At 37.0% G+C, this 24,698-nt stretch overlaps 1 protein-coding gene across 1 annotated transcript in view; it reads right to left on the reverse strand.

Annotated features, from left to right (window-relative positions):
* LOC122735047 (phospholipid-transporting ATPase ABCA3-like) overlaps positions 1 to 24,698 on the reverse strand; it is a 226,913-nt gene that overhangs the window by 111,231 nt on the left and 90,984 nt on the right. Inside the window, exons 13-17 of the mRNA XM_043976297.1 lie at positions 15,954 to 16,108; positions 15,565 to 15,720; positions 14,949 to 15,159; positions 14,126 to 14,276; positions 294 to 392 (exon numbers count right to left, since the gene is read on the reverse strand). Coding sequence (XP_043832232.1) covers positions 294 to 392; positions 14,126 to 14,276; positions 14,949 to 15,159; positions 15,565 to 15,720; positions 15,954 to 16,108 — 772 coding nt within the window. The remainder of the gene's footprint in view (positions 1 to 293; positions 393 to 14,125; positions 14,277 to 14,948; positions 15,160 to 15,564; positions 15,721 to 15,953; positions 16,109 to 24,698) is intronic.

The raw sequence follows: 24,698 nt of genomic DNA on the forward strand, positions 1-24,698 counted from the left end.
AGTTTCCTCTACCAATAAAATTGCAGGGTAAGTCCTCATTCCTATTTCTCTTTCTATCTTGTACATAGTATATATTCATTAAATGTGTCTAAATTGAATTCTCATTGTTCATTACCTTTGTGATAAATATACATGGAAGTTCATCCTCTTAGAAGAATGATTCTGCTGTGAATCTACATGTAAAGTTGCACACTAGTCCCTCTTTACCCCTAATATAATACTTGTGAAAAATAACATTCATTCTTATTCATTCTTAAAATTTTGTTTTATTTTATTTTTAGTAACTTACTCACCTAAGGAAGACTTCTTCCATAGTAGTGACAGAGGCACCATAGCTGGCAATGCCTAGCTCTGTCTGTTTCTCTTCCAGTTCAGTAAATAAAGATTCAAATCTGGCAAGATAAGAGAGAAAAAAAGAGTGAAAAGAAGCCCCCTTTAAAAGACTTTTAAAAAAGACTTTTTGGGGCAGCTATGTGGCACAGTGGATAGAGCACTGGTCCTGGATTAAGGAGGACCTGAGTTCAAATCTGGCTTCAGACACCTAACATTTACTAGGTGTGTGACCCTGGGGAAGTCACTTAACCCCAATTGCCTCACACCAAAAAAAAAAAAAAAAGACTTTTTAATGTTTTCTCTTTTTACAGTTTTATTTGTTTTCTTGCTTCTTCAAAGGCCATAGAACTAACATTATACTGATATCCTACTCAGGCTCTGATAAAATGAGATATAATCCTTCAAAGTGTGTAATTTAAGATTCTAAATGTGGATTCTAATCTGTTCCCCCAGTTTTGGGGGAAACTGACTAAAATCACTGATAAAACGAGTTTAGATTTTTAAGGGTTTATTGAAAAAACAGAAAGAGAAAGATTGAGAACAGAATTCCAACAGCCTGGCATTCCTATCTTTCCTCAAATTTCCTGTGAAGTCCTCTGCCTCCACCACCACCATCAAGTCAGGAACCCAAAAGAGAGAGAGCTCTTCACGCAGGCCCTCCTTCCTCCTTCCTGTCCCCTCCCAGAAAATGGGAGGCTCCTCAAGTTGATTGGCTGGTAGCCTTGATAGACAGCACCCATGAGCAAACGTCACTTCCTGACGCCAAGGAAAAGCCACATGGCCTTGCCCTTTGAGGCATTCTCCTCATGGTGGAGCTTTCCTATAGTAAGTCTCCAGTAGGTGGCATCATTCCAATCATTACAAAAGTTTGGCATAGAGAAAGCCTGAGAATTTAAGACACCCACTAGGTCCACTGAAACCATCCAACAACCACCTGCAATCCTAATTTTTTGTTGGTACCACGATCTAGATTTACTTAGAAAATAATGCTGAGTGTGACGAGCCAATCCTGTTATTTTTTTGGGGGGTGGGACGGGGCAATGAGGGTTAAGGGACTGGCCCAAGGTCACACAGGTAGTAAGTGTCAAGTGTGTGAGGCTGCCCCCCAATCCTGTTACTTTTAAAAAGAAGATAAAGTATGATTTGTAATGTCTTAACATGTAGCATCTCTGGAGAACCAAGAACACTAAATGAGTGCACTCTGTTTCCATACTACATCGCTTACTTGTTCTTCTCCACTTGGACTGACCATCTTAATCTACTTAATCACTTTATACTTGAATTGCTGATAGTCTCCTCATTTGACTCCCTCTTTTCCTGGACTTTCTCCTCCCTCTAATGTATTGTAAATGCTGACACCAAAGGTTAAAAAAACAAATTAATCAACCCTCTAAAAAGCAATCTGCCAGAAACTAGGCTTCGACCAATACTTGGAACCCTCCCCCACGATTTATCCCACCCCCAGCTGTTTCTGGATCCCAGGCCTAGAAGTGCTGACCAGAGATAATCCCAGGCTGTGGCTGTGGGTGCAGAGGAGCAAGTTTATGCTTGGTGAGTGTGGTACCATAGGGAGAAAGAACATTTTCAAGACAGCGTGACTATGGGTCCTAATTGTGGTTTAGGGAAGGAGAGGAATCTTTGAGGTTAAGCCTCCAGATAAAATTCAGAAAATAACATTAAGAAGGACCTGAAGCCTAGAGCAAAATTACCCACAATCTGGAATTAAAAAATGATTACAATAATAAGTTGCTAAAAATAAAATAAAACAAAATTTTAAGAATGAATAATGTCAAACAGCCACAAGTCCAAAAAGAGCTCTTGGAAGAATTTTTAAAAGAATTAAAAATCAAATAAGAGAGACTAAACAAAAATTAGGGAAAAACGAAAGCAATATATGAAAATTATGAAAAGAAAGTTAACCAATTGGAAAAAGAAATACAAAATCTTAAGGAAGAAAATAACTCCTTGAAAACTAAAATTGGTCAAGTGGAATTGAATGACATTATAAAACACCAAAAAATAATAAAACTAGAAAAAGCAGAAGAGAATCTGAAATATCTCATTGGAAAAACAACTAATCTGGAGAACATATTGAGGAGAGACAATATAAGAATTGTCAGACTACCTGAACGTTATTATCAAAAAAAGAATCTGGATACAATATTACAAGAAATTATTAAGGAAAACTGCCCTGAAGTTATAGAAAAATAGGGTAAAGTAGAAATAGAAAAAAAAAATCTACCATTCACCACGTGAAAGAGATCCCAAGAAAACTTATAGGCATGTCATAGCCAAGTTTCAAAACTCCAACATTATAGACAAGCAACAACAGCAAAACCAATTTCAATACTGAGGAAATACAGTCAGGATTTCACAAGACCTAGCAGCTTATACACCAAAAGGCCACACATCTTGGAACAACATATTTCTTTTCTTTTCTTTTCTTTTGAGGCAATTGGGGTTAAGTGACTTGCTCAGGGTCACACAGCTAGTAAGTGTTAAGTGCCTGAGGCCAGATTTGAACTCAGGTACTCCTAACTCCAGGGCCAGTGCTCTATCCACTGCACCACCTAGCTGCCCTGAACATTATATTTCAAAGAGCAAAAGAGATAGAAGTGCATCCAAGAATAACTTGGCAAAGCTGAGTATAATCCTGAATGAAAAAAATGGACATTTGATGAACTGACTTTTAGGTTTTTGTAAAAGACCAGAATTCAAAGGAAAATTTGGTATAAAAGATCAAGAAGAAATATAAGGAAAACATTAAAGACTAATTATAAGGCACTCATTAAGGTTAAACTGTTTACTTATTATATATGAAAATGTCATCAATATTCTTAATACTGTCATTATCACTAAGGTAATTTAAAAGAAAGGTTGGGGCTTAGTTGTGTATGGTGGGGTGATTCTAAAAAACAAAATTGGGTGGGAAAAGGTAAAAGGGAGCAATTATATTATAAAAATGGGTTGTGAAAGGAAGAACTAATAACAGAGGAAAATACAGAGGTAGGGGTAGAGGGATGGTAATGTTGGAATGTTACTTTCATCTCAGTTGAAGAGAAAACAAGTCTTCTGAAATAATAGAGAGATGAGTACACTGAGGGACAGGGACTTTTAGAAGGGTATATAGATTAATATTAGGATGGTGGGAAGAGAAGATAAAGAACTCTTAAGAGGGGTGGGTAAAATAAGGAATAAGGATAAGGGGAGAAGATAAGATAATAGGGATAAGATAAAAAGAGAGAATAAGAAGGAAAGTGGTGAGTAAAAATAAGATGGAAGGAAATTCTCAAATTGTAATTATAACTTTGAATGTGAATGGGATGAACTCACCCATAAAATGAAAATGGATAGCATAATGGATTACAAATAAGAATCCAACAATATGTTGTTTATAAGAAAAACTTTTAAGAATGAAGAATAAACAACAAATTTAAAATGGAGGGCTAGAGTAGAATTTATTATGCTCCATCCGGTGCAATAAAACCCAACATGGGAATCAATTATGATCTCAGACAAAGTTATGGATAAAATAGATTTAATTAAAGGAGATAAACAGAGCAATTACATTTTTTCAGTTTAATATTTTTATTTAAAGTTTTGAGTTTCAAATTCTATCTCTTCCCCTTTCCTTTTCCTTGCCCCTCCTTGAGTCAGTAAACAATCAGATATAGGTTATATATGTACACTTATGTAAAACATTACCATATTAATAATTTTGTATAAGAAGACTCAAATAAAAGAAAAAATGAAAGAAATAAAGTGAAAAACAGCATGTTTCAGTCTGTGTTCAATCAGTATCATATCTTTCTCTAGAGGCAGATAGTAAGCTTTGTGGAATATTTTTGATGACAAGCTTGATTTGAGGGCTAATCTGACTGGAGGACTAATTTGGGGACTTTTGACTAACTGGCTATCTGACTGCTATTAATTTAATGTGGGCCGTTTATAAAGTTCCACCACACTGCTCCACTCCCAAAATTGATAAGCAAAATATTAAGAAGCCTCTTAACGGGGCAGCTAGGTGGTGCAGTGGATAGAGCACTGGAGTCAGGAGTACCTGAGTTCAAATCTGGCCTCAGACACTTAACACTTACTAGCTGTGTGACCCTGGGCAAGTCACTTAACCTCAATTGCCTCACTAAAAAAACAAAACAAAACAAAAAAACAACAAAAAAAGAAGCCTCTTAACTAAATAATCAAAGCCAGAGTTTATTTATGAGATACTATTTAAAATTAAGAATACAGGGAAATAAAATGTACAACCTGACTGCATTGCAGTGCGTCTCTTTCCACTATGTCTCTTTCCCACCTGCTGCGCCTGGAAGTTCTAATCTTGTCCGCTCAGTCTCTCTATCTTGTCCTTCGGCCTCCTGTCCTCCTGTCAGCCCCATCTCCTTGTCAGATCCCCCTTCCTGTCTCACTCCCAGGTCTATATATCTTTTCCTTTTCTCCACTCAAATCTCAGGGCTTTTTGTACCCACACACCAAGCTAATCTGCCAGCCAGGGCTGCGGCTGGGGCTGGGGGCATGCTCGAGCACCACGTGCCTCAGCACAGGCTATGCCAGAGCCCCAGCCTCGATGAGCTAGTGCTCCCTCCCCCCAGCTGTCTGACCTGGCGTCTTGTACAGCCCACGGGGCTTTTTGGCTCAGCTAAAGCCGAGGGAGAGGGGCATCAGCACCTCCCACACAGAAGAGACCCTGAGGGCCTAAGGCTTTCTAATCTCAGCCTAAAGGTAGGGTCCCCAAATCAAAATAAATTTCCACAGCTTCATAATTAGTTCTTTGGGATTGTCTTGGATTACTGTATTGATGAGAACAGCTAAGTCATTCATTTCTTCATCAAACAATACTGTTACTCTGTACAATGTTTTCCTGGTTTTGTTCACTTCACTATACATCATTTAATATAAGTCATTTCAAGCCTTTCTGAAATCATCCTGCTTCTCATTTCTTATAGTATGACAATATTCAATTGCAATCATATGCCACAGCTTGTTTAGCCATTTCCAAATTGATAAGCATCCCTTTGATTTCTAATTCTTAGCTACCATAAAAAGAGCTGCTAAAAACATTTTTGTACATTTTCACTTTTTGAGGATGTCTGTGGGATATAAACCTAGCAGTGGTATTGTTGGATCAAAGGGTATGCACCAATTTTATAGCCCTTTGGGCATAGTTCCAAATTGTTCTCCAAAATGGTTGCATCAGTCCACCAACAGTGGATGTTTCTCAGTTTTCCCATATCCCTTTCAACATCCAACATTTTCCTTTTTTTGTTATATTTGCCACTTTGATAGGTGTGATGTGGTACTTTAGAATTGTTTTAATTTGCATTTCTCTATAGTGATTTAGAGCATTTTTTCATAGCTTGGACTTCTTTGTCTGAAAACTGTCTGTTCATATCCTTTGACTATTTCTCAATTGGGGAATGACATATATTCTTATAAATTTGACTCAATTCTCTATATATTTGAGAAATGAGGACTTTATCAGAGATACTTATTACAAAAATTCCTTCCTAGTTTTCTGCTTTCCTGGGGTAACTACATTTTGATAGAAGGTACCACAGACAATGAAGCAATATTACTACTGAACTTGTATGCACCAAATAGTATAGTATTTAAATTTTTAAAAGAAGAATTAAGTGAATTATAGGTGGAGTTAGATAGTAGTACTATAATAGTGGGGGCTTTAATCTTTCCCTCTCAGAACTAGGGAAATCTAACCAAAAAATAAAAAGAAGTCAGTAAGTGAATAGAACTTTAGATAAACAGGATACAAGAGATATCTGGAAAGATTTGAATGGAAATAGAAAGGAATACATCTTTTTTTTAATGCTTCGATCTGTGTTCAGACACCATTAGTTCTCTCTCTGTAGATGGAATGCATTTTTCATAAGACCTTCAGAATTGTCTTGGACCATTGCATTGCTGAAAATAACCAAGTCATTCACAGCAGATCATCTTACAGTATTGCTGCTATTTTGTATACAGTACATTTCATGTTGCATCAGCTCATGTAGGTCTTTCCAGGTTTTTCTGATAGTTTCCTGCTCATCATTTCTTTTTATAGTAAACTAGATTTATATAGTATTTTAAAGAGAGATGTCCTTACAATAAACCTATGAGATTGAGTCTTGCAACCACATTAATAGATAACATTTATATAGTACCTTATACCTGACAAAGAATTTTCTTCACAATAGTTGAGCAAAGCAAGTACTATATGTTTTATCATCCTCATTATCCTGAATCATTATCAATCAATTCTCATCTTTATCCAATCATCATCAACCCATCAATCACCATCATCTTACATTACTCTTGCCTCTGCTTCAAACTTTTTCAGTTACTATTGTTAACTGTTTCCCTCCATCCTATTCCCTCCCCATGATATTTACTCTATTTTCTATTTTCTTTCACCCTATCCCTCCTCAAAAGTGTTTTGCTTCTGACTAACTCCTCCCCCAATTTGACCTCCCTTCTTTAACCCCTCCCTCCTTATCCCCTTCCTCTACTACTTTCCTGCAGGATTAGATAGATTACTCCACCAAATTGAGTGTGTATGCTATTCCCTCCTTGAGCCAACTCTGATGAGACTAAGGTCTTTGAGCCAATTCTGAAGAGTGTAAGGTTCTTTCACTGCCCTACTACTCTCCTGTCTCTCCCTCCACTCTATAAGCCCTTTCCTGCTTCTTTCATGTGGGATTTCACTCTATTCTACCTTTCCCCTTTCCCCATCTCCAGTGCAATCCTCTTACCCCTTAATTTTATTTTAAAGATGTCATCATGGGGCAGTTAGGTGACACAGTGGATGGACAAAGCACCCACCCTGGACCCAGAAGGACCCAAGCGCAAATCCAGCTTCAGACATAAGAAAGACATTCACCAGCTTCACAACCTTGGGCATGCCACCTAAACCCTGACTGCCTCACCAAAAAAAGATAAACAAAAAATAAATGCTTTACTGATATTGTCCTTTCATAATCAATTCCCAACCATGCCCTGTGTCTAAATTTATTCCTTTCAGCTGCCCTAATACTGAGAAAGTTCTTATGAGTTAGAAGTATCATTTTCCTATGTACGAATGTAAATAGTTTAAGCTTTTAACATCCCTCATGTCTTTTTTTTCCTGTTTACCTTTTTATGGTTTTCTAGGGTCTTGTATTTGAAAATCAAAATTTCTAATCAGTTCAGGTCTTTTCATCATGAATGCCTGAAAGTCCTCTTTTTCATTGAAGTCCCATTTTTCCCCCTGAAAGATTATACACAGTTTTGCTGGATAGGTGATTCTTTGTTGTAATCCCAGTTTCTTTGCCCTCCATAATATCATATTCCAAGCCCTCAGATCCTTTAATATAGAAGCTGATAGATCTTGTGTTATCCTGACTGTGGCTCCACAGTACTTGAATTGTTTCTTTCTGGCTGCTTGCAATATTTTCTCCTTGACCTAGGAACTCTGAAATTTACTTATAATATTCCTGAAGGTTTTCTTTTGGGGATCTCTTTCAGGAGGTGATTGGTGGATTCTTTCAATTTCTATTTTACCTTCTGTTTCTAGAATATTAGGGCAATTTCCTCAGACAATTTATTTTGATTATGTTTTTCAGGTATTCTAATAATTTTCAAATTATCTCTCCAGGATCTATTTTCTAGGTCAGCTGTTTTTACAAGGAGATATTTCACATTGCCCTCTATTTTTTTATTCATTTGAATTTGCTTTATTTTGTCTTGGTTTCCCATAAAGTCATGAGCTTCCATTTGTTCAATCCTAATTCTTATTCAATTATTTTCTTCAGAGAGCTTTTGTATCTCCTTTTCTATTTGGATTTTCAAGCTGTTGACTTTTTTTCATGACTTTCCTGCATCAGTCTCATTTCTCTTTCCATTTGTTCCTCTACCTCTCTTACTTTATCTTCAAAGTCCTTTATGAACACCTCTATGGCCTGAGACCAATTCATATTTTTCTTGGAAGTTTATAATACATCTTTTTCTTAGCAGTTCATGGTACTGTTACAAAGGCCGACCACATATTAGTACAGAAAATTTTTATAGTTAAAAGAAAAGTAGAAATATTAAAAGTATCCTTTTCAGATCACAATGAAATAAAATTATATTTAATAATTTGGTTTTTTACCACAAAAACATAGATTAAAAATTAACTGGAGGTATATTCCTTTCTATTCCCATTCAATTTTCTCCACAGATCTATTGTATCTAACTTTTCCAGAATTTTATTAACTTCCTTAACTTCCTTTTTTTTTGGGGGGGGGGGATTGGTTTTTTTTTGTTTGTTTTTGTGGGGCAATGAGGGTTAAGTGACTTGCCCAGGGTCACACAGCTAGTGTCAAGGGTCTGAGGCTGGATTTGAACTCAGGTCCTCCTGAATCTAAGGCCAGTGCTTTATTCACTGCACCACCTAGATGCCCCCCTTAACTTCCTTTTTATTTATTTTATGGTTAAATTTATACAGTTTTGAGAGAGGAAGGTTAAGGTCCCCTACTAGTATAGTTTTATTATCTATTTCCTTCTGTAAGCCATTCAATTTCTCCTTCAGAAATTTAGATGCTATACCATTTAGTACATATATGTTAAGTACTGATATGATTTCATTGTCTATGGTACGTTTCAGCAAGGTATAGTTTCTTTCTTTATCTCTTTTAATTGGATCTATTTTTGTTTTGTCTGAAATAATGATTGCTACCCCTGATTTACTTCAGCTGAAGCATAATAGATTCTCTTCTAGCCCCTTACCTTTACTCTGTGTGTATCTCTCTGTTTCAAATGTATTTCTTGTAAACAACATATTGTAAGAGTTTGGTTTTAAAGTCATTCTGCTATCCACTTCCAGTGCAATTTCTTTCTCACCTCTTTTTTTCTTTTTTTGGTATCCCATCAATGTCACCTTATAACAATACCCTTTCTACATATACTCCTTCTAATTGATATTATAAGTAATAAAGTTGTTAAGACTTACAAACTGTAAAGAATTCATTGTTATTTGAGGTTTTTATGACCCCATCTTTTGGCTAGAATTAAAAAAAAAAAACCTTCGGCGCATGCACTGGCCTCTGGGGCTCCACAAATGGCACGGTGTTCCACCCACTGGTTGTAGCCATCACCATGGCGCTGGCACCTCACATCACCACTCACCGATGCCTACATGGGCCTGACAAAATTATAATGACTGGAAGCCTAGGGAGGGCAGTCATGTGACTGTCGGAGTGGCCAGCCAATTGGCTGGGGGCTGTGTGTGGGCAACATGAGGTCTGCTGGGAGAAGGGAGCTTTTCTGGCATTCTGGCTGGAAGCTGGAAGACACTGCTGTGTATTCTCAGCTGATTCCTGGGCGGTGGTGTTATTCAGGTTGTATAATTTCCCTTTCCCCATTTTATTTTTTTTCCCTTGATCCTACTGATCCTGTTTGTTTTTTAAGTTTGTTCTTGTTAAATGAATCTTGCTCTGTTTTGAGGGAGACTGCAAGTCTCCTTCCTTGTCCCAATATTGCAGTGAGCTGCTTATCTAACACTGCCCAACTAAAAATTGGTCCCCACAAAATATTATCTTGTCATACAGAAATAATAAATGGTTTAACCATAATGACTATCCTACATTTTTTTCTTTCTTGTTTCTTTTTTACCTTTTAATGTTTCCCTTGAGTTTTGTATTTGGAGGTAAAATTTTTTATTCAGCTCTGGCCTTTTAATTAGAAATGCTTGAAAGTCCCGTATTTTATTAAATTTCCATTTCCCCCCATAAAGATTATATTTAATTTTTTGGGGTAAGTGATTCTTGTTTGTAAACCTAACTCCTTTGCTTTCCAGTATATTATATACCAAGTCCTCTGGTTCTTTAATGTGAAAGCTGCCAAATCCTCTGTGATCCTGAATGTAGCCCCATGACATTTGAATTTTATTTTTTTTTTACTACTTGAAATACTTTATCTTTGATCTATGAGCTCTGGAATTCGGCTAATATGTTCCTGGGAATTTTCAGTTTTGGATTTTTTTCAGGTGGTGACTGGTGGCTTCTTTCAATTTCTATTTTGCCTTCTCCTTCTAATATATCTTCTTTGATAATTTATTGAAAGATATTGTCCAGGCTTTTTTTAATCATGGCTTTGAGGTAGTCCAATAATTTTTATATTATCTCTCCTGGATCTATTTTCTAGGTCCGTTGCTTTTCCAATGAGAAATTAATTTCATATTTTCTTCTATTTTTTTTACTTTTTTGATTTTATTATATCTTGATGTCTTATTGAGTCATTAGCTTCTACCTGTTCAATTCTAATTTTTAGGGAATTATTTTCTTCAGAGAGCTTTTTTTTTTTCAATTTTTTTTTTCGGGGCAATGGGTGTTAAGTGACTTGCCCAGGGTCATACAGCTAGTAAGTGTCGTATCTGAGGCGAGATTTGAACTCAGGTATTCCTGAATCCAGGGTCAGTGCTTTATTCACTATGCCACCTAGCTGCCCCCTAGCTTTTGTACTTCCTTTTCCATTTGGCTAATTCTATTTTTTAGGGAGTTATGTTCCTCAGTAAATGTTTGTATATCTTTTCCTATCCTACTGATTCTTTTTTTCATGATTCTTTCGCAATTTTCTTCTACTTCTCTAATTCACTATTTTTTTTTGAGGGGCAATGAGGGTTAAGGGCCCTGCCCAGGGTCACAAAGCTAGTAAGTGTCAAGTGTCAAGTGTCTGAGGCTGGACTTGAACTCTGGTCCTCCTGAATCCAGGGCTGGTGCTTTATCCACTGTGCCACCTAGCTGCCCCATAAGTCACTTTTTTTTTGTTGTTGTTGTTGTTGTTGTTTTTGCAGGGCAATTGGGGTTAAGTGACTTGCCCAGGGTCACACAGCTAGTAAGTGTCAAGTGTCTGAGGCCAGATTTGAACTCAGGTACTCCTGAATCCAGGGCAGGTGCTTTATCCAGTGCGCCACCTCGCTGCCCCTATAATTCACTTTTTAAAATCCTTTTTAAGCTCATCCAGAGATTCTTTTTGGGCCTGAGAGCAAATTACATTTTTCTTTGAGGCCTCACATGTAGCCATTTTGACCCTATTGTCCTCTTTTAAGTTTATATCTTGCTCTTCGCTGTCACCATAATAACTTTCTATAATCAAGTTCTTTTTTTTGTTTTTGTTCATTTTTTCTGCCTTTTTTTGTGACTTGATATTTTTATGTGAGAGCTGGGCTCTGGTGCTGTAGTGTCCCAAACTTATTGTGCTGGGGCTCCGGATCTTACTACTAGGTTTCACTGGGCTTCAGGGATGAGCTGCTTGTATTGACTGGATTGTAGGCTACCCTTCTGGCTTGTACTGGGGTGTGGGGCCTCCCTGTTGGTCTCTCCTGGGTATGGTATTTGGCTGCTGGTCTGCCTCGGGGCTGAGTACTTTCTGCTAGGTTGCTATGTAACAATCTTACTGGTGGCTAGCTCTGAAGAAGGAATCTTATTGCTGGTCTGCCCCAGAGTTGGGGCCCTGATACTGGGCCCTCCTGGCCCCGCTTATGGAAACAGAGTTTCTCTGCTGGTAGGTCCCAGAGGTGGGGCTTTACTACTGATCAGCAATGAGGTCAAGACCTCAGGGTTGCTTGGGTGGGGCATTGCTGTGTTGCACTGACTGCTCACCTGCCTAGGGAGGCTGCTGCTTTGCAGTTGGGCAGGGCGTCATCCGTGGAGTGCACCAGGCTTGAAGCCTTGCTGCAGGCTCCCTGTTGTGAGGCTGATTGCTGCTACTGTTGCTCTTGGATCTGGCTCCTCTCCAGACTTAGACTACCAGACTAAGGGTACTAAGTGGAGCTGTGAGTGAGATTTTCCCCAACTCTAGTTCTTTTAAAAAAATTGTGATTCAATGTGCTCTGACGATTCTTTTTTTTTTTTTTTTTTGCTGGGCAATGGGGGTTAAGAAGTGACTTGCCCAGGGTCACACAGCTAGTAAGTGTCAAGTGTCTGAGCTGAAGCCGGATTTGAAGTCAGGTCCTCCTGAATCCAGGGTTGGTACTTTATCCACTGTGCCACCTAGCTGCTCCTGATCTGATGATTCTTTGGTGGCTCAAGCAGTACTTTATTGTGTAAGGAGCTAAAATTCTAGCTATACTGTCTAAAAATATCTAATAAGTGGTTGCCAATAAATTATAAGCTTTAGTAAGAGTTAGACTTTTAAGCATTTATTAAGGAGAATAAGAATTTGGTGAAGAGAAAGAGAAAGGCCTAGATTCATCTATTAAAGGGAGAGAGCATTCCTAGCTTCGCTCTCCATCAGAGTCCACGCGAAAGAGTGAGCCAGCGCACCAGCCTCCCCCTTCTTCCTTCCATAAGCAAACGTCACTTCCTAATGCCAAAGAAAAGACGCAAGGTCCTGCTCTCAGAGGCCCTCTCCTCATGTTGGAGCTTTCCTACAGTAAGTTTCCAGCAGGTGGCATCATTCCAATTGTTACAATTGTAAACTTGTTCCTTGACCATCACCTTTCCATTGTGAACAAGGGTTCAACTGAGGTACTAAAAATAGTATCTTCTCAGCTGAAGGAACCAATCAGCATTAGAAATTCATAAACTAGACCTTTTGCAACAAAACTCTGAGCAGAACAGTGAATTGGCAAACCTGCCAAGCAGGACCATGTTCATGATCTATTTGATGGTGACTATGTATCAATGTCTCATTTCTGTAACATTTGCAATAAACCTAGGATACGATGGGAGGAGTTAGTCTAAAAATAGTAGTGTATAAATACTTTACAGCCTTGTAGGGGTATAAAAACCCCTGGATATCTAGGTTTGGGTCCTTGCAGGCTTATCCCTGCCTGAGATCAGCTTTATCGTGAAATAGGCCCTCTCTCAATAAACCTATTTTCTGTTTCTTTTTCTTCATCAGACTTAGAAATTTTTGCAACAGAGTCCAAATAATTTGGATTCAACTATACTTTAAAAAGTTACTGAACTGCACAACTTTTTACCCAGTGCTATTAGGCAAAAAGAGATCAAAGAAAGATTTGATACATTTTTTTAACAATTTTTTTTGTAGCAGCACATTTAATTGTAGCAAAGAATTGGAAACAAATTATGTATATGTAGATTAGGGAATGATTGAAAAAATTCTTATATAAGGATGTAATAAAAATTATTGTGCTATTAATAATAAATGAAGGAGACAGAATCCTAGGAAGAGCTGAATTAACTGATGCAGAGTGAAGTGAGCAAAAGCAGGTGAACAATTTATACAACATTATAAAGGAAAGTATCTTTGAAGGACTTAACCCAACCAATGCAGTGATTAGGCACAGTTATAGAAGACTGATAATGAAACATGCTTCCCACCTCTTGGCAGAGAAGTAATAAGCTATAGGTAAACAATGAGATAAAGATTTTCACACATTGCTAATGTGTAGATTTGTTTTGCTTGACTAGACTTTTTTGTTATAAGGGTGGGTTTTTGTTGGGGATGGGAGATGCAAATTAAGGGAAGTAGATCAGGAAGCAATAGTGATAAAGGAAAAAGAAGCAAACAAGAAAAAAGAACTGATGAAACACTAAAAATACACAGAAGAAAGCACAAGAAATTTTAGAAGTGGACAGAGGAAAGCAGGAAAATGGTGATACTACTGTGTTAAATTTAATGTATACTAATACACTACTAAAGAAAGTTGTATATAATAGAGACACATGATTTCATATGCAATCCCATTTTTCTTTTCTTTGTATCTAGAGATGGTCATAGGTATCAAGTTAATAATAAAAATATTTTAAAAAGAAAAAAAATCTCATCACCCAGTTCCTGATTCCTAAGGCCTTACTTGTATGAACTCTCTTTGGGGAGGATAAATGATAATTCAGCCCCAACATTACTTTCCATTGTGGCAGTTGGTACATGGTAAGAAATCAGATGGGAAATTTCCTCAATGTTACATGTAGGTCCCTTCACTATGATCATGTGGTATCCTGCACCTAAAAGAAAACACATAAAATGGTTATGTTTTTACATTTTCCTTTCTAGGTCACATTTGACTGTCAGTTGCTTCAACTGTACCATACTTATGGGAATGAGGAGACAGTCAAATGTAAGAAGGTAGTCAGGGAACACCCTCAATATGTTCCAGAGTCTTGTTTATGATTTCTCTGCTAGGGAATAGTGAAAATGAGGAATAAAAATTTATTTTCTCAGGGCACTTTTGCTTAGAAAATCTTCTTAGTTGATACTATGGACAATAAGGGTCATATTAGAAAGGGATTTCTTATTTGTGAAAATTAGAATAATAAAAAAATCCCACAAAAGGGAGAAAATGCTAACAAGTATTCAACCAACTTAACTAAGGGAATATTACTAACCAGAAATAGTGAATGTCACAGTATATAATAAAGACTTGGAAGGAAAATAACACATCACTATCATCTTATATATTCTCTTTCTTGTATTTGTGTAAATAATATTCATATGTCTCCTGTCCAGATCCAGGGACCTAACTCCAAAGCAAGTAGAGATAGAAAATTTAACAGAGGGATGTTTAGGATATGGTGTGAAAGGGAACAGTAAAGAATTTCCCTCACCACAATCAGGGTTTGAATGAAGCCAGATGAAAGCAAAAAAATTGTCCAGTTTTTCTCTCTTGTCTCCCTTACCATATTTGTGTTTGAGGAAAAGTGAAGAGCCACAGCACTGTAGTTCCCCTTTGGCCATGATGGCAATTCGGTCCCCCAATAGGTCAGCCTCATCCATAAAATGAGTGGTCAGCATGATTGTTCGTTTATTTTTCTGATGCTGAAGGAGATCCCAGGTAGCCCGCCTTGAGACTGGATCCATGCCAGATGTCGGCTCATCCAACATCACTACCTATAGACCAAAAGGAGTAGTCCCACAATTAGTAAAATTATAGTTCAATGGTATTTCATTACTTACCAAGCCAGGGGAAAGCTCTGCTTCCTCCTTCACACTACTATTACCATGCTGGTCCAGGGGAGTCTGCTGAGTTTACCCTGAGCTCCATTCAGACACAAGAGGAGTTCTACCACATTGTGCCTCCTTTGCAGTTTTTTTCCTAGGTGAGCTGAGAGCCCAGGATAAAATTAAGCTAGAGAATCCTTTCATCCCCATAAATGCATGGGGACTCTATACCAATCAGATCATAACATGCCTTTCCACTGAGCATGCTGTGGGAGGTCCTTTTTAGAGAATGAAGTCAGTTTGATCCTATTTGATTTTTCTAGTCAGGAGCTTAACCTTGCCTTTTTACTATACCTTGGAGCCTGCTATGAGTGCGATGCCAATGGAAACCTTGCGTTTCATTCCCCCACTCAAAGACCTTGAAAGAGTATGGCGTTTCCGATCTATATCAAGAATGCTCAAGATATGATTGACTTCCTCCTGGCACTTTTCCTTAGGCAGTCCTTTTAGCTAAGAAACCAAGAAGATGGAGACTGGTTAGAAAGAGGCTTCCTAATAAGGAAAATACCTGAAAAGTTTGGCCTGGAAAAATCTGAATTTAGAAAAAGATTACTGAGCAAGAAGAAGCTGGGATTTCCTTCCTGCCTCCTCTTAGCCACCTCCTAATTCTTCAGAAAATGTTCTCAGGACAGGATATCAAGTATTTGAACAAAAACATTAAAAAATGGTTCTCTTCAGCTCACCTGAGCATAAAAATAAAGGTGCTCAGCAACTGTCATTTCATCATATAAGACATCATGCTGGGGGCATAAACCCAGACTCTTCCGAATATGAACCATATTCTGTGAAATCTCATACCCACTGATGTATGCTTGTCCACTTGTAGGAGGAAAGAGACCTAAAATAGAGAAAAAGATATATAGAAGCTTAACTTCATTAACAGAAACATCAATTCATTCTCCTTTGGCACCTGTTTTAGAGTCCCTGTTCTGGTTACTTCACAGATTAACTTCATTCCATTACCATAATATCATTAGAAGAAAGATTCTCTACAGAACACTGAAGTAGAAAGGGAAGAGAAATTCCTTTCTTAAGCAGTTAGTCAGTCACAAGCATTTATTAAGTACTATATACCTACATGCTAAACACCGAAGATACAAAGAAATGCAAAAGCAAAACAAAACAAAACAAAACAAACCAATCTCTGATCTCCAGGAGCTCACATTCTAATGGAGCAGACGCCATGCAAGTAATATGCAAACAAGATGTATATAGACTAAAATGGAGGTAATCTCAGAGAGAAAAGAATTAGCATTAGAGGGGACAGAGAAAGGCTTCTTAAAGGAGGGATTTTAGCTATAACTTAAAGAAAGCCAGGAAAGCCAAAGGACATAGATGAGGAGGCAGAGAAATGCCGGTGTGGGGGACAAAGCCACAAAGAGGCACAAAGTCAGAGGATGAAGTATCTTGTGCAAAACAACAGCCAGGAGGCCAGTGTCACGATATCATAGGGAAGAGGTTAAGGGAGTAAAGTGTAGGACTAGAAAGGTAGGAAGGGGTCTGGTTATGGAGGACTTCAAAAGCCAGAGGATTTTATATATCTTGGGAATATTAGGGAACTAAGTTTATTGGTCAGGGAAGTAGAGGAGGTTGACATGATCAGATCTGTGCTTTAAGAAAATCAGTTTGAGGGGCGGAGCCAAGATGGCAGAGGAGAGGCTGTGACTCCCACAAGCTCCAGATAAACCCGTCCATTCACACCCAAATAATGCGGTAAAAATCAAAACCCAGAACAGCCTAATGCACATAAGAACAGAGTGAGACTGTTTCTCCGCAAAAGAGGGCAATTCTGATCACCTACTGATCAGGCTGAACAGCTCAGCGCGCCGGTCCGGACCCAGCCAGGGACAGTGCTTCCAGCACATGTCAGAGTGTTCAGCACCAGCAGCTTCTGAGGCTCCGATCATGGACTGGTGAGGGGGTTTGGAGGTAGGCCAGGGTCAAGTGGAGGCAGTGTCTACTGGAGTTGGGGCAAAGCGCCCTGGGTCTGAACCAGTGGGCTGGATCGAGTGGTAGTGGCCCAGTGGGGGAGGGGTAAAAGCACGCCAAGCTTCTGACCATAGAGAATCAGAGTTCAATCAGACTTCTGTTTCCGGGTCAAAGAGAAAGCGGCTGTGATTACTCACAAGCCAGGCAGGCTGAGAAGAAGCCCAATCACCCCCTGGGTCACGCTGTAGCACAAACGGTGTGTCCGGGAAGCAGCGCTACACTTTTAGGAGTAAAAAGCCAAGAAACAGTAAGCCAGCATGAGTAGGCAGAGAAAGCAGAAGACCATCGAAAACTTCTTTGGGGGAAAGGTAGACCACAATACATCCTCAGAAGAAGAAGATAATAATAGGGTCAAAGCTCCAACATCCAAAGCTTCCAAGAAAAATATGAACTGGTCTCAGGCCATGGAAGCTCTCAAAAGGGACTTTGAAGAGAAAGTAGGAGAGATAGAACGAAGATGTAGAGAAAGAGAGGAAGGAATGGAAAGAGAAATGAGAGCAATGCAGGAGAGTCATGAGAGAAAAGTCAACAGTTTGAAAAGCCAAATGGAAAAGGAGATTTAAAAACTGTCTGATGAAAATAATTGCCTAAGAATTAGGATTGAACAAATGGAAGCTAGTGACCTTATGAGAAACCAAGACACAGTAAAGCAAATCCAATTGAATGAAAAAATAGAGGGCAATGTGAAATATCTCCTTGGAAAAATAGCTGACCTAGAAAATAAATCTAGGAGAGATAATTTGAAAATCATTGGACTACCTGAAAACCATGACCAAAACAAGAGTTTAGACACCATCCTCCAAGAGATTGTGAGGGAAAATTGCCCTGATATTTTAGAAGCAGAAGCTAAAATAGAAATTGAAAGAAAATCAGTTTGATAGTTGAATGGAGGATGGACTAGAATGAAGAAACTTGATACAGGAAGATTAACTGTAAGAGTCCAGGTGTAAGGTAATGAGGGTCTGTACTGGGGTGGGGACAATGTCAAAGGAGAGAAAAGAAATTATATGAGAGAGGTTGTTAAGATAGAATTGACAAGATCTGACAACTAACTGGATAGGAGAGATGAGAGTGAGTAATCAAGGATAACATCTTGGTTGAAAGCCTGGGTGACTGGGAGGATGGTGCCTTCAACACTAATAAGAAAGGGGAAAGGTTAGGGAGGAAGAAAATGAGTTGAATTTTGGACATATTGAGTTGAAACCATCTATAGACATCAAGTTCAAAGTGTCAAATAGGCAGTTGGAAATGCAAGTTGGGAGATCAGAATAATTGAAGGCTAGATGAACAGATATGAGAATCATGAAAATAGAGATATTATTAAAAACATGGGAGTTGATGAGATCACCAAGTAACTTAGTATTAACAGGAAGAGAAGTCCAGGACAAAGCCTCTGGGAACACCCGTAGATGGCAGTGTTAAGGGCTAAAATTCTAGCTAGTCTGTCTAAAATATCTAATGAGTGGTCGCCAATAAATTATAAGCTTCAGCAAGAGTTAGACTTTTAAGCATTTATTAAGGAGAATAAGAATTTGATAAAGAGAGAAAGGCCTAGATTCCTATATATTAAAGGGAGAGCGCATTTCTAGCTCCCTTCTCCGCCAGAGTCCAAAGGAAAGAGCCCCAGAGTCAGCGCCAGTCTCTTCCTTCCTCCTCCCACTAGTCCGCGTCACTTCCTCCCGCCAAAGAAAAGACTCCTGGTCTTGCCCTCAAAGACCTTCGCTTCATGGGCAGAACTCTTCTACAGTAAGTATCCAGCAGGTGGCATCATTCCAATCGTTACAGCAGGTATGTGCTACAGAAGGACCCAGAAAAGGAAACTGAGAAAGGGTAGTCAAACACAAAGGAATAAAACTTCCTTGGAAGAGAGAGTAGTATTCCAAAAATCCTAGAGAGAAGAGAGTATCCAGGAGACAGTGTGTAATCAATAGTGTGAAAGGATGCAGAGATATCAAGAAGGATAAAGATGTGAAAAGTTCATTATTCTTGGCTATTAAGAAACGGAAACTTGAAGAGTTTTAGTTGAATGATGAGGTCAGAAACCAGACTACAGACAATTAAGAAGAGAGGAAGAAGGAAGTGAAGGCACCAATTGCAGATGGCTTTGGTAAGGAGCTTAGCCATGAAGGGGAAGACAATAACTAGAGATGGAAGAATCAACTGGGTTTTTAAAAAAAACTTTCCTTTTTATATTGGGTGCATTAATTTTGTATGTGCAGTTTTTCAGTTTCAAGTAATCAAAGTTATATATTTTAACTTTGGTAATTATGCTCTATATCTTGATTAGTTAAGAATACATCCTTTAGGGGCAACTAGGTGGTGCAGAGGATAGAGTACCAGCTCTGGATTCAGGAGGACCTGAGTTCAAATTCTGCCTCAGACACTTAACATTTACTAGCTGTGTGACCCTGGGCAAGTCACTTAACCCCCATTGCCTCACCAAAAACAAAAACAAAAACAAAAAGAATACATCCTTTACCTATACCTGTGAGACAGATATATAATCTGTTTCTATTCTAATTTTTTAACAATGTGCTATTTAATATTAAGGTCCCATGCCCATTTAGAATATATTGTGGAATATAGTATAAAGTTTTAGTCTAAGTCTAATTTCTGCCAGATTGCTTTCCAGCATTGCCAGCTGGGTTGTTTTTTTTTTTAATCAAATAAGTAATTTTGTTTAAAGGTAGTTTGTTTTCTACTTTGTCAAACACTGGGTTGAGTTCTCTTGTTTTCAAATCTCCCTTATCTTTTCCTAAGTCTTTCCCCTTAATGTCCTTTCCATTGACGTCTCTCTCACTATTCTTTAACCAATGCTATATGGTTTCATTGACTTGCTTAATAATAGAGTTTAAAGTCTGGAAATGTTATTCCCCCTATATCCTTACTTCTTTTCATCATTTCCCTTGATATGCTAGATCTTCTGTTTTTCCAAATTAATTTTGTTCAATTTATGAAGTTTTGTAAATTATCCCTTTTGCAATTTGATCAGGATAGCATTAAAATATAAATTGATTTTGGTAGAATTATCATTTTTGTTATTTTTGGATGGTGTAGCCATGAGTACTATGAGTAGCTATTTAAGTTATTCTTTATTTCTTTAAGGAGCACTTTGTAATTGACTACACATGCATTTTGTGTGGTTTGTTAGGTTTATTCAAAGATTACACATTGGGAATGGGATTTTCCTTTCTACTTTTACTCCTTATGTTTTGATATTATTATATTAAAATGCTGTTGATTTTAGAGTAATATCCTGCAACTTTGAAATTTTAATGAACATCTCTGCTGATTCCCTAGGATTTTCCAAATAAACCATCATATCATGAGCAAATAGGGATAATTTTATCCTCTTGGCCTACCTTTATTCCTTTAATTTCTTTTTTTTTGTCATTGTTATTGCTAACATTTCTAGAATTATATCAAATAATAGTGGGTAGAGTGAGCATGTTTGAATCCTTGCTTCATGCTCGTATTTACTGAAAAATGTTTTAGTTTATCCCCAGTGCAGAGAATATTTGCTTTTGGTTTTAGATAAGATGCTTTTTATGATATTTGAAAAAAGGCAACTCTGTGCCCATATTTTGTTATTTGTTTTTAGCATTTAAGAGTATTGTACTTTGTCACAGTCTTTTCTGTGTCTATTGCAAGATGATCCTGTGGTTTTTTTAATATGATTAATTATGTTGATTGTTTTCCTAATGTTAAGGCATTCTTGCATCCATGGTATAAATCACACTTAGTAATAAGGAATGATTTCTTGGCCAAATCACCGTAGTCAAATTAATGAGATTTGCTTTAAAAATTTTCCATCAATATTCATTAGTGATATTGGTTTATAGTTTTCCTTGTCTTTTAACTTTCCCTGGTTTAGGTATCAAGACTCTTATTGTCTCATAAAAGGATTCTGAGTGCTCCCCCCCGCCTCAATTTTTGAAGTATGGGTATTAATTCTTCTTTAAAAGTTTGATAGAACTCTGCTATGAATCTATAAGGACTATGGGTATTTTTTTCCCTTTCATAGATCCTACATCATTATTAGCTAAATCTATCTGTTTCTGAGACTGAATTATTTAATCTTTCTGTCTGGTGGTCTGATAATTTGGGTATTTTGTATTTCTGAAGGTATTCCTCTTTCTTTTGTTTTCTATTTTTAAAAAACATATAACTGTTTTATAATAGGTTCTCTTTTTTTGGTTTGTTTCTGGTGAAATTACACCTTGCTTACTTGCTATTTTACTGATTCAATTTTTTTGTCCTCTTTTTAGTCAGATTAGCTAAGGGCTTTTCAATTTGTTAGTCTTTTCAAAGAACTAGCTTTTAGTTTCATTCATTATTTCTATAGTTTTTTTTTGTTTCCAATTTTTAAATTTTCCCTTTAATTTTTAATATCTCTTCTTTTGTGCTTATTTTAGGTTTATTTGCTGGGTTTCTAATTTTTCAAACTATTTTTGCAAACCCTTTTTAATTTAATGAAATCCAAATCATCCATTTTATCTCCTATGATCTATTTCATCTCTTGTTTGGTCATAAACTCTTCCCTTATCCATAGATCTAACACTTACATTTTTCTATGGTCTCCTAATTTTCGTATGACATCATCCTTTACTATCTACATCATGAGCCCATTTTGACTTTATCTTGGTATACAATGTGAGATGTTGGACTGTGCCTAGCTTCTGTCAGTCGGCTTTCCCATTTTCCCAGAAGTTTTTCCCCCCAAATAGTGAGTTCTGTCCCCCAAAGCTTGGATCTTTGATTTTATCAAACACTAGATTACTATAATAATTTACTACTATATGTTATTTACCCACATGTATTCTACGGATTCATCACGCTGTTTCCTAGCCAGTACCACATTGTTTTGATGATTATCACTTTGAAATAAAGTTTGAAATTTGGTTTAATAATTGAAATATACACTTCTGCACTTTATTTACATTGACTTCCTTTATATTTTTAACCTTTTGTTCTTCCAGATGAATTTTGTCATGATTTTTTCTAATTGTATAAAATAATTCTTTAGTAGTTTGACTGGCATGGTACTAAATAAGTACATTAAACAAAATTTCCATTTTAATTATACTGGTCTCCTTTGACTTTCAGGATTTCTTTTGTTGTGGTTAAACTGGGAGTTTAAATTTTGTTTTTTTTTTATTTTTTTTTTAGTTGCATGCCCAATTCATTGATCTGCTTCTTTCTCTTTTTTATTAATTTAAGAGATAAGAGATATAAATTTTCTTCTAAGTACTGCTTGAGCTGCATTCCATACACTTTGGTATGTTGTCTCATTGTTGTCATTTTTTAATGAAATTGTTGATTATTTCTATGAATTTTTTCTCTGACACATTCTTTTTTTTTTTCAAAGAATCTATTTATTATTATTTTTTTTTGCAGGGCAATGAGGGTTAAGTGACTTGCCCAGGGTCACACAGCTAGTAAGTGTCAAGTGTCTGAGGCCAGATTTGAATTCAGGAACTCCTGAATCCAAGGTTGGTGCTTTATCCACTACACCACCTAGCTGCCCCAGACACATTCATTCTTTAGGATTAGCTTATTCAATTTCCAATTATTTTTTAATCTTTACTTCCAAAGCCCTGTATTGAATGTATTTTTATTGCATTATGGTACATTTGCTATTTCTGATTTTCTGCATTTTTGTAAGGTTTTTATGCAGAGAAAAAGTATAATCCTTTCTATTCCTATTCAATTTTCTCCAGAGGTCTATCATATCCAACTTTCTTTAAACTCTATTCATCTCCTTAACTTTGCTATTTATTTCATGGTTAGATTTATCTTCTATCGATTTTCTTTGGTTACTCATTTAACTTTTCCTTTAAGAATTTGGATACTGGGGCAGCTAGGTGGTACAGTGGATAGAGCACCAGCCCTGGATTCAGGAGGAACTGAGTTCAAATCTGGCTTCAGACCCTTGACACTTACTAGCTGTGTGACGCTGGGCAAGTCACTTAACCTCAATTGCCTCACACAAAAAAAATTTGGATACTATGCCATTTGGTGTGTATATATTTAGTACTGACATTGCTCCATTATTTATGGTACCTTTTAAAATGTTAAAATTATTTCTTTTAATTATTTCTAATTTTGTTTTTGTTTTGTCTCTTTAACTTCAGCCCAAGCATAATAGATTTCACTCCAGCCCTTTATTTTAACTCTGTGTGTATCTATTTGTTACAAGCGTGTAAATAATATATTGTTGGATTCTGTTTTCTAATCCATTCTGCTATCCTATTCCATTTTATGGGTGAATTCATCCATTCCTTGTTATGATTACTATACATTTACTCTCCATCCTATTTTCTTTTGTTTATCCTTCTCTGTTTTTGTCCTGTTCCTTCTCAAAAGTCTATTTTGCTTCTAACCACTGGTTCCCTTAATTCACCTTCCCTCTTATTGCCCTTCCTCCTTTCTCTTATCCTGTTTCCCTCCTACTTCCCTGTTGGTAAGATAGATTTCTATAACCAACTGAATATAAGCACATGTGTGTATACACACACACATAAATATATACATATGTAGTGTTCCTTCTTTGAACCAGTTCAGGTGACGGTGAGGTTCAAGCATTGCCAAGCTCTAACAGTCATTTTCCTCTCTAATACAAATACTCTTTCTTGTGTACAATTTTATGAGATAATTTCCTCCATTCTTCCTTTCCTTTCTCCTTTCTCCTAATTCATCCCTCATTGTCACCCTTCCTGAGATAATCCCAACATAATTGATTCACATCTATGTCTTTTGTCTATTTTAGACTCCTAACTGCCCTAAGAATGATAAAGTTCTTTGAAGTTATATATCATATTCCCATTTAGGAATGTGAACAGTTTAACTTGATTAAGTCTCTTATGATTTCTCTTTCATGTTTACCTTTTTATCTTTCTCTTGGGCCTTGTGTTTAAATGTCAGAATTTCTTTTCACCTCTTGTCTTTTCATTAGGAATTCCTGAAAGCCATCTATTTCATTAACTGACTATTTTCTCCCCTGAAAAATTATGTTCAGCTTCACTGAGTAATTTATTCTTGGTTGTAATCCTAGTTACTTTGCCTTCCAGAATATCATATTCTAAGCCCTTTAGTCCTTATTGTGGTTACTGTTAAATCTTATGTTATTCTGACTGAGGCATAATAAATAGTATTTGAATGTATTTTTTTTCCTGGCAATATGTAATATTTTCTCCTTGATCTCTAAGTCTGGAATTTGTCTTTTTTTTAAATTGTGGGTTTCAGATAGTCCAATAATTTCTAATATCTCTCTTCAATCTGTTTTCTAGGTCAGTTGTTTTTCTGATGAGATCTTTTCTGTTTTCTTCTATTTTTCCCAATCTTTTGACTTCAAAATTTCCTTTTTGATGTTTCATGGAGTCAATGGTTTTCACTTGCCTAATTCTAATGTCTAAGGTGTTATTTTCTTCAGTAGAGTT

The sequence above is a fragment of the Dromiciops gliroides genome, chromosome 1 (assembly GCF_019393635.1).
Source record: "Dromiciops gliroides isolate mDroGli1 chromosome 1, mDroGli1.pri, whole genome shotgun sequence".
NCBI classification, from domain to species: Eukaryota; Metazoa; Chordata; class Mammalia; order Microbiotheria; family Microbiotheriidae; genus Dromiciops; species Dromiciops gliroides.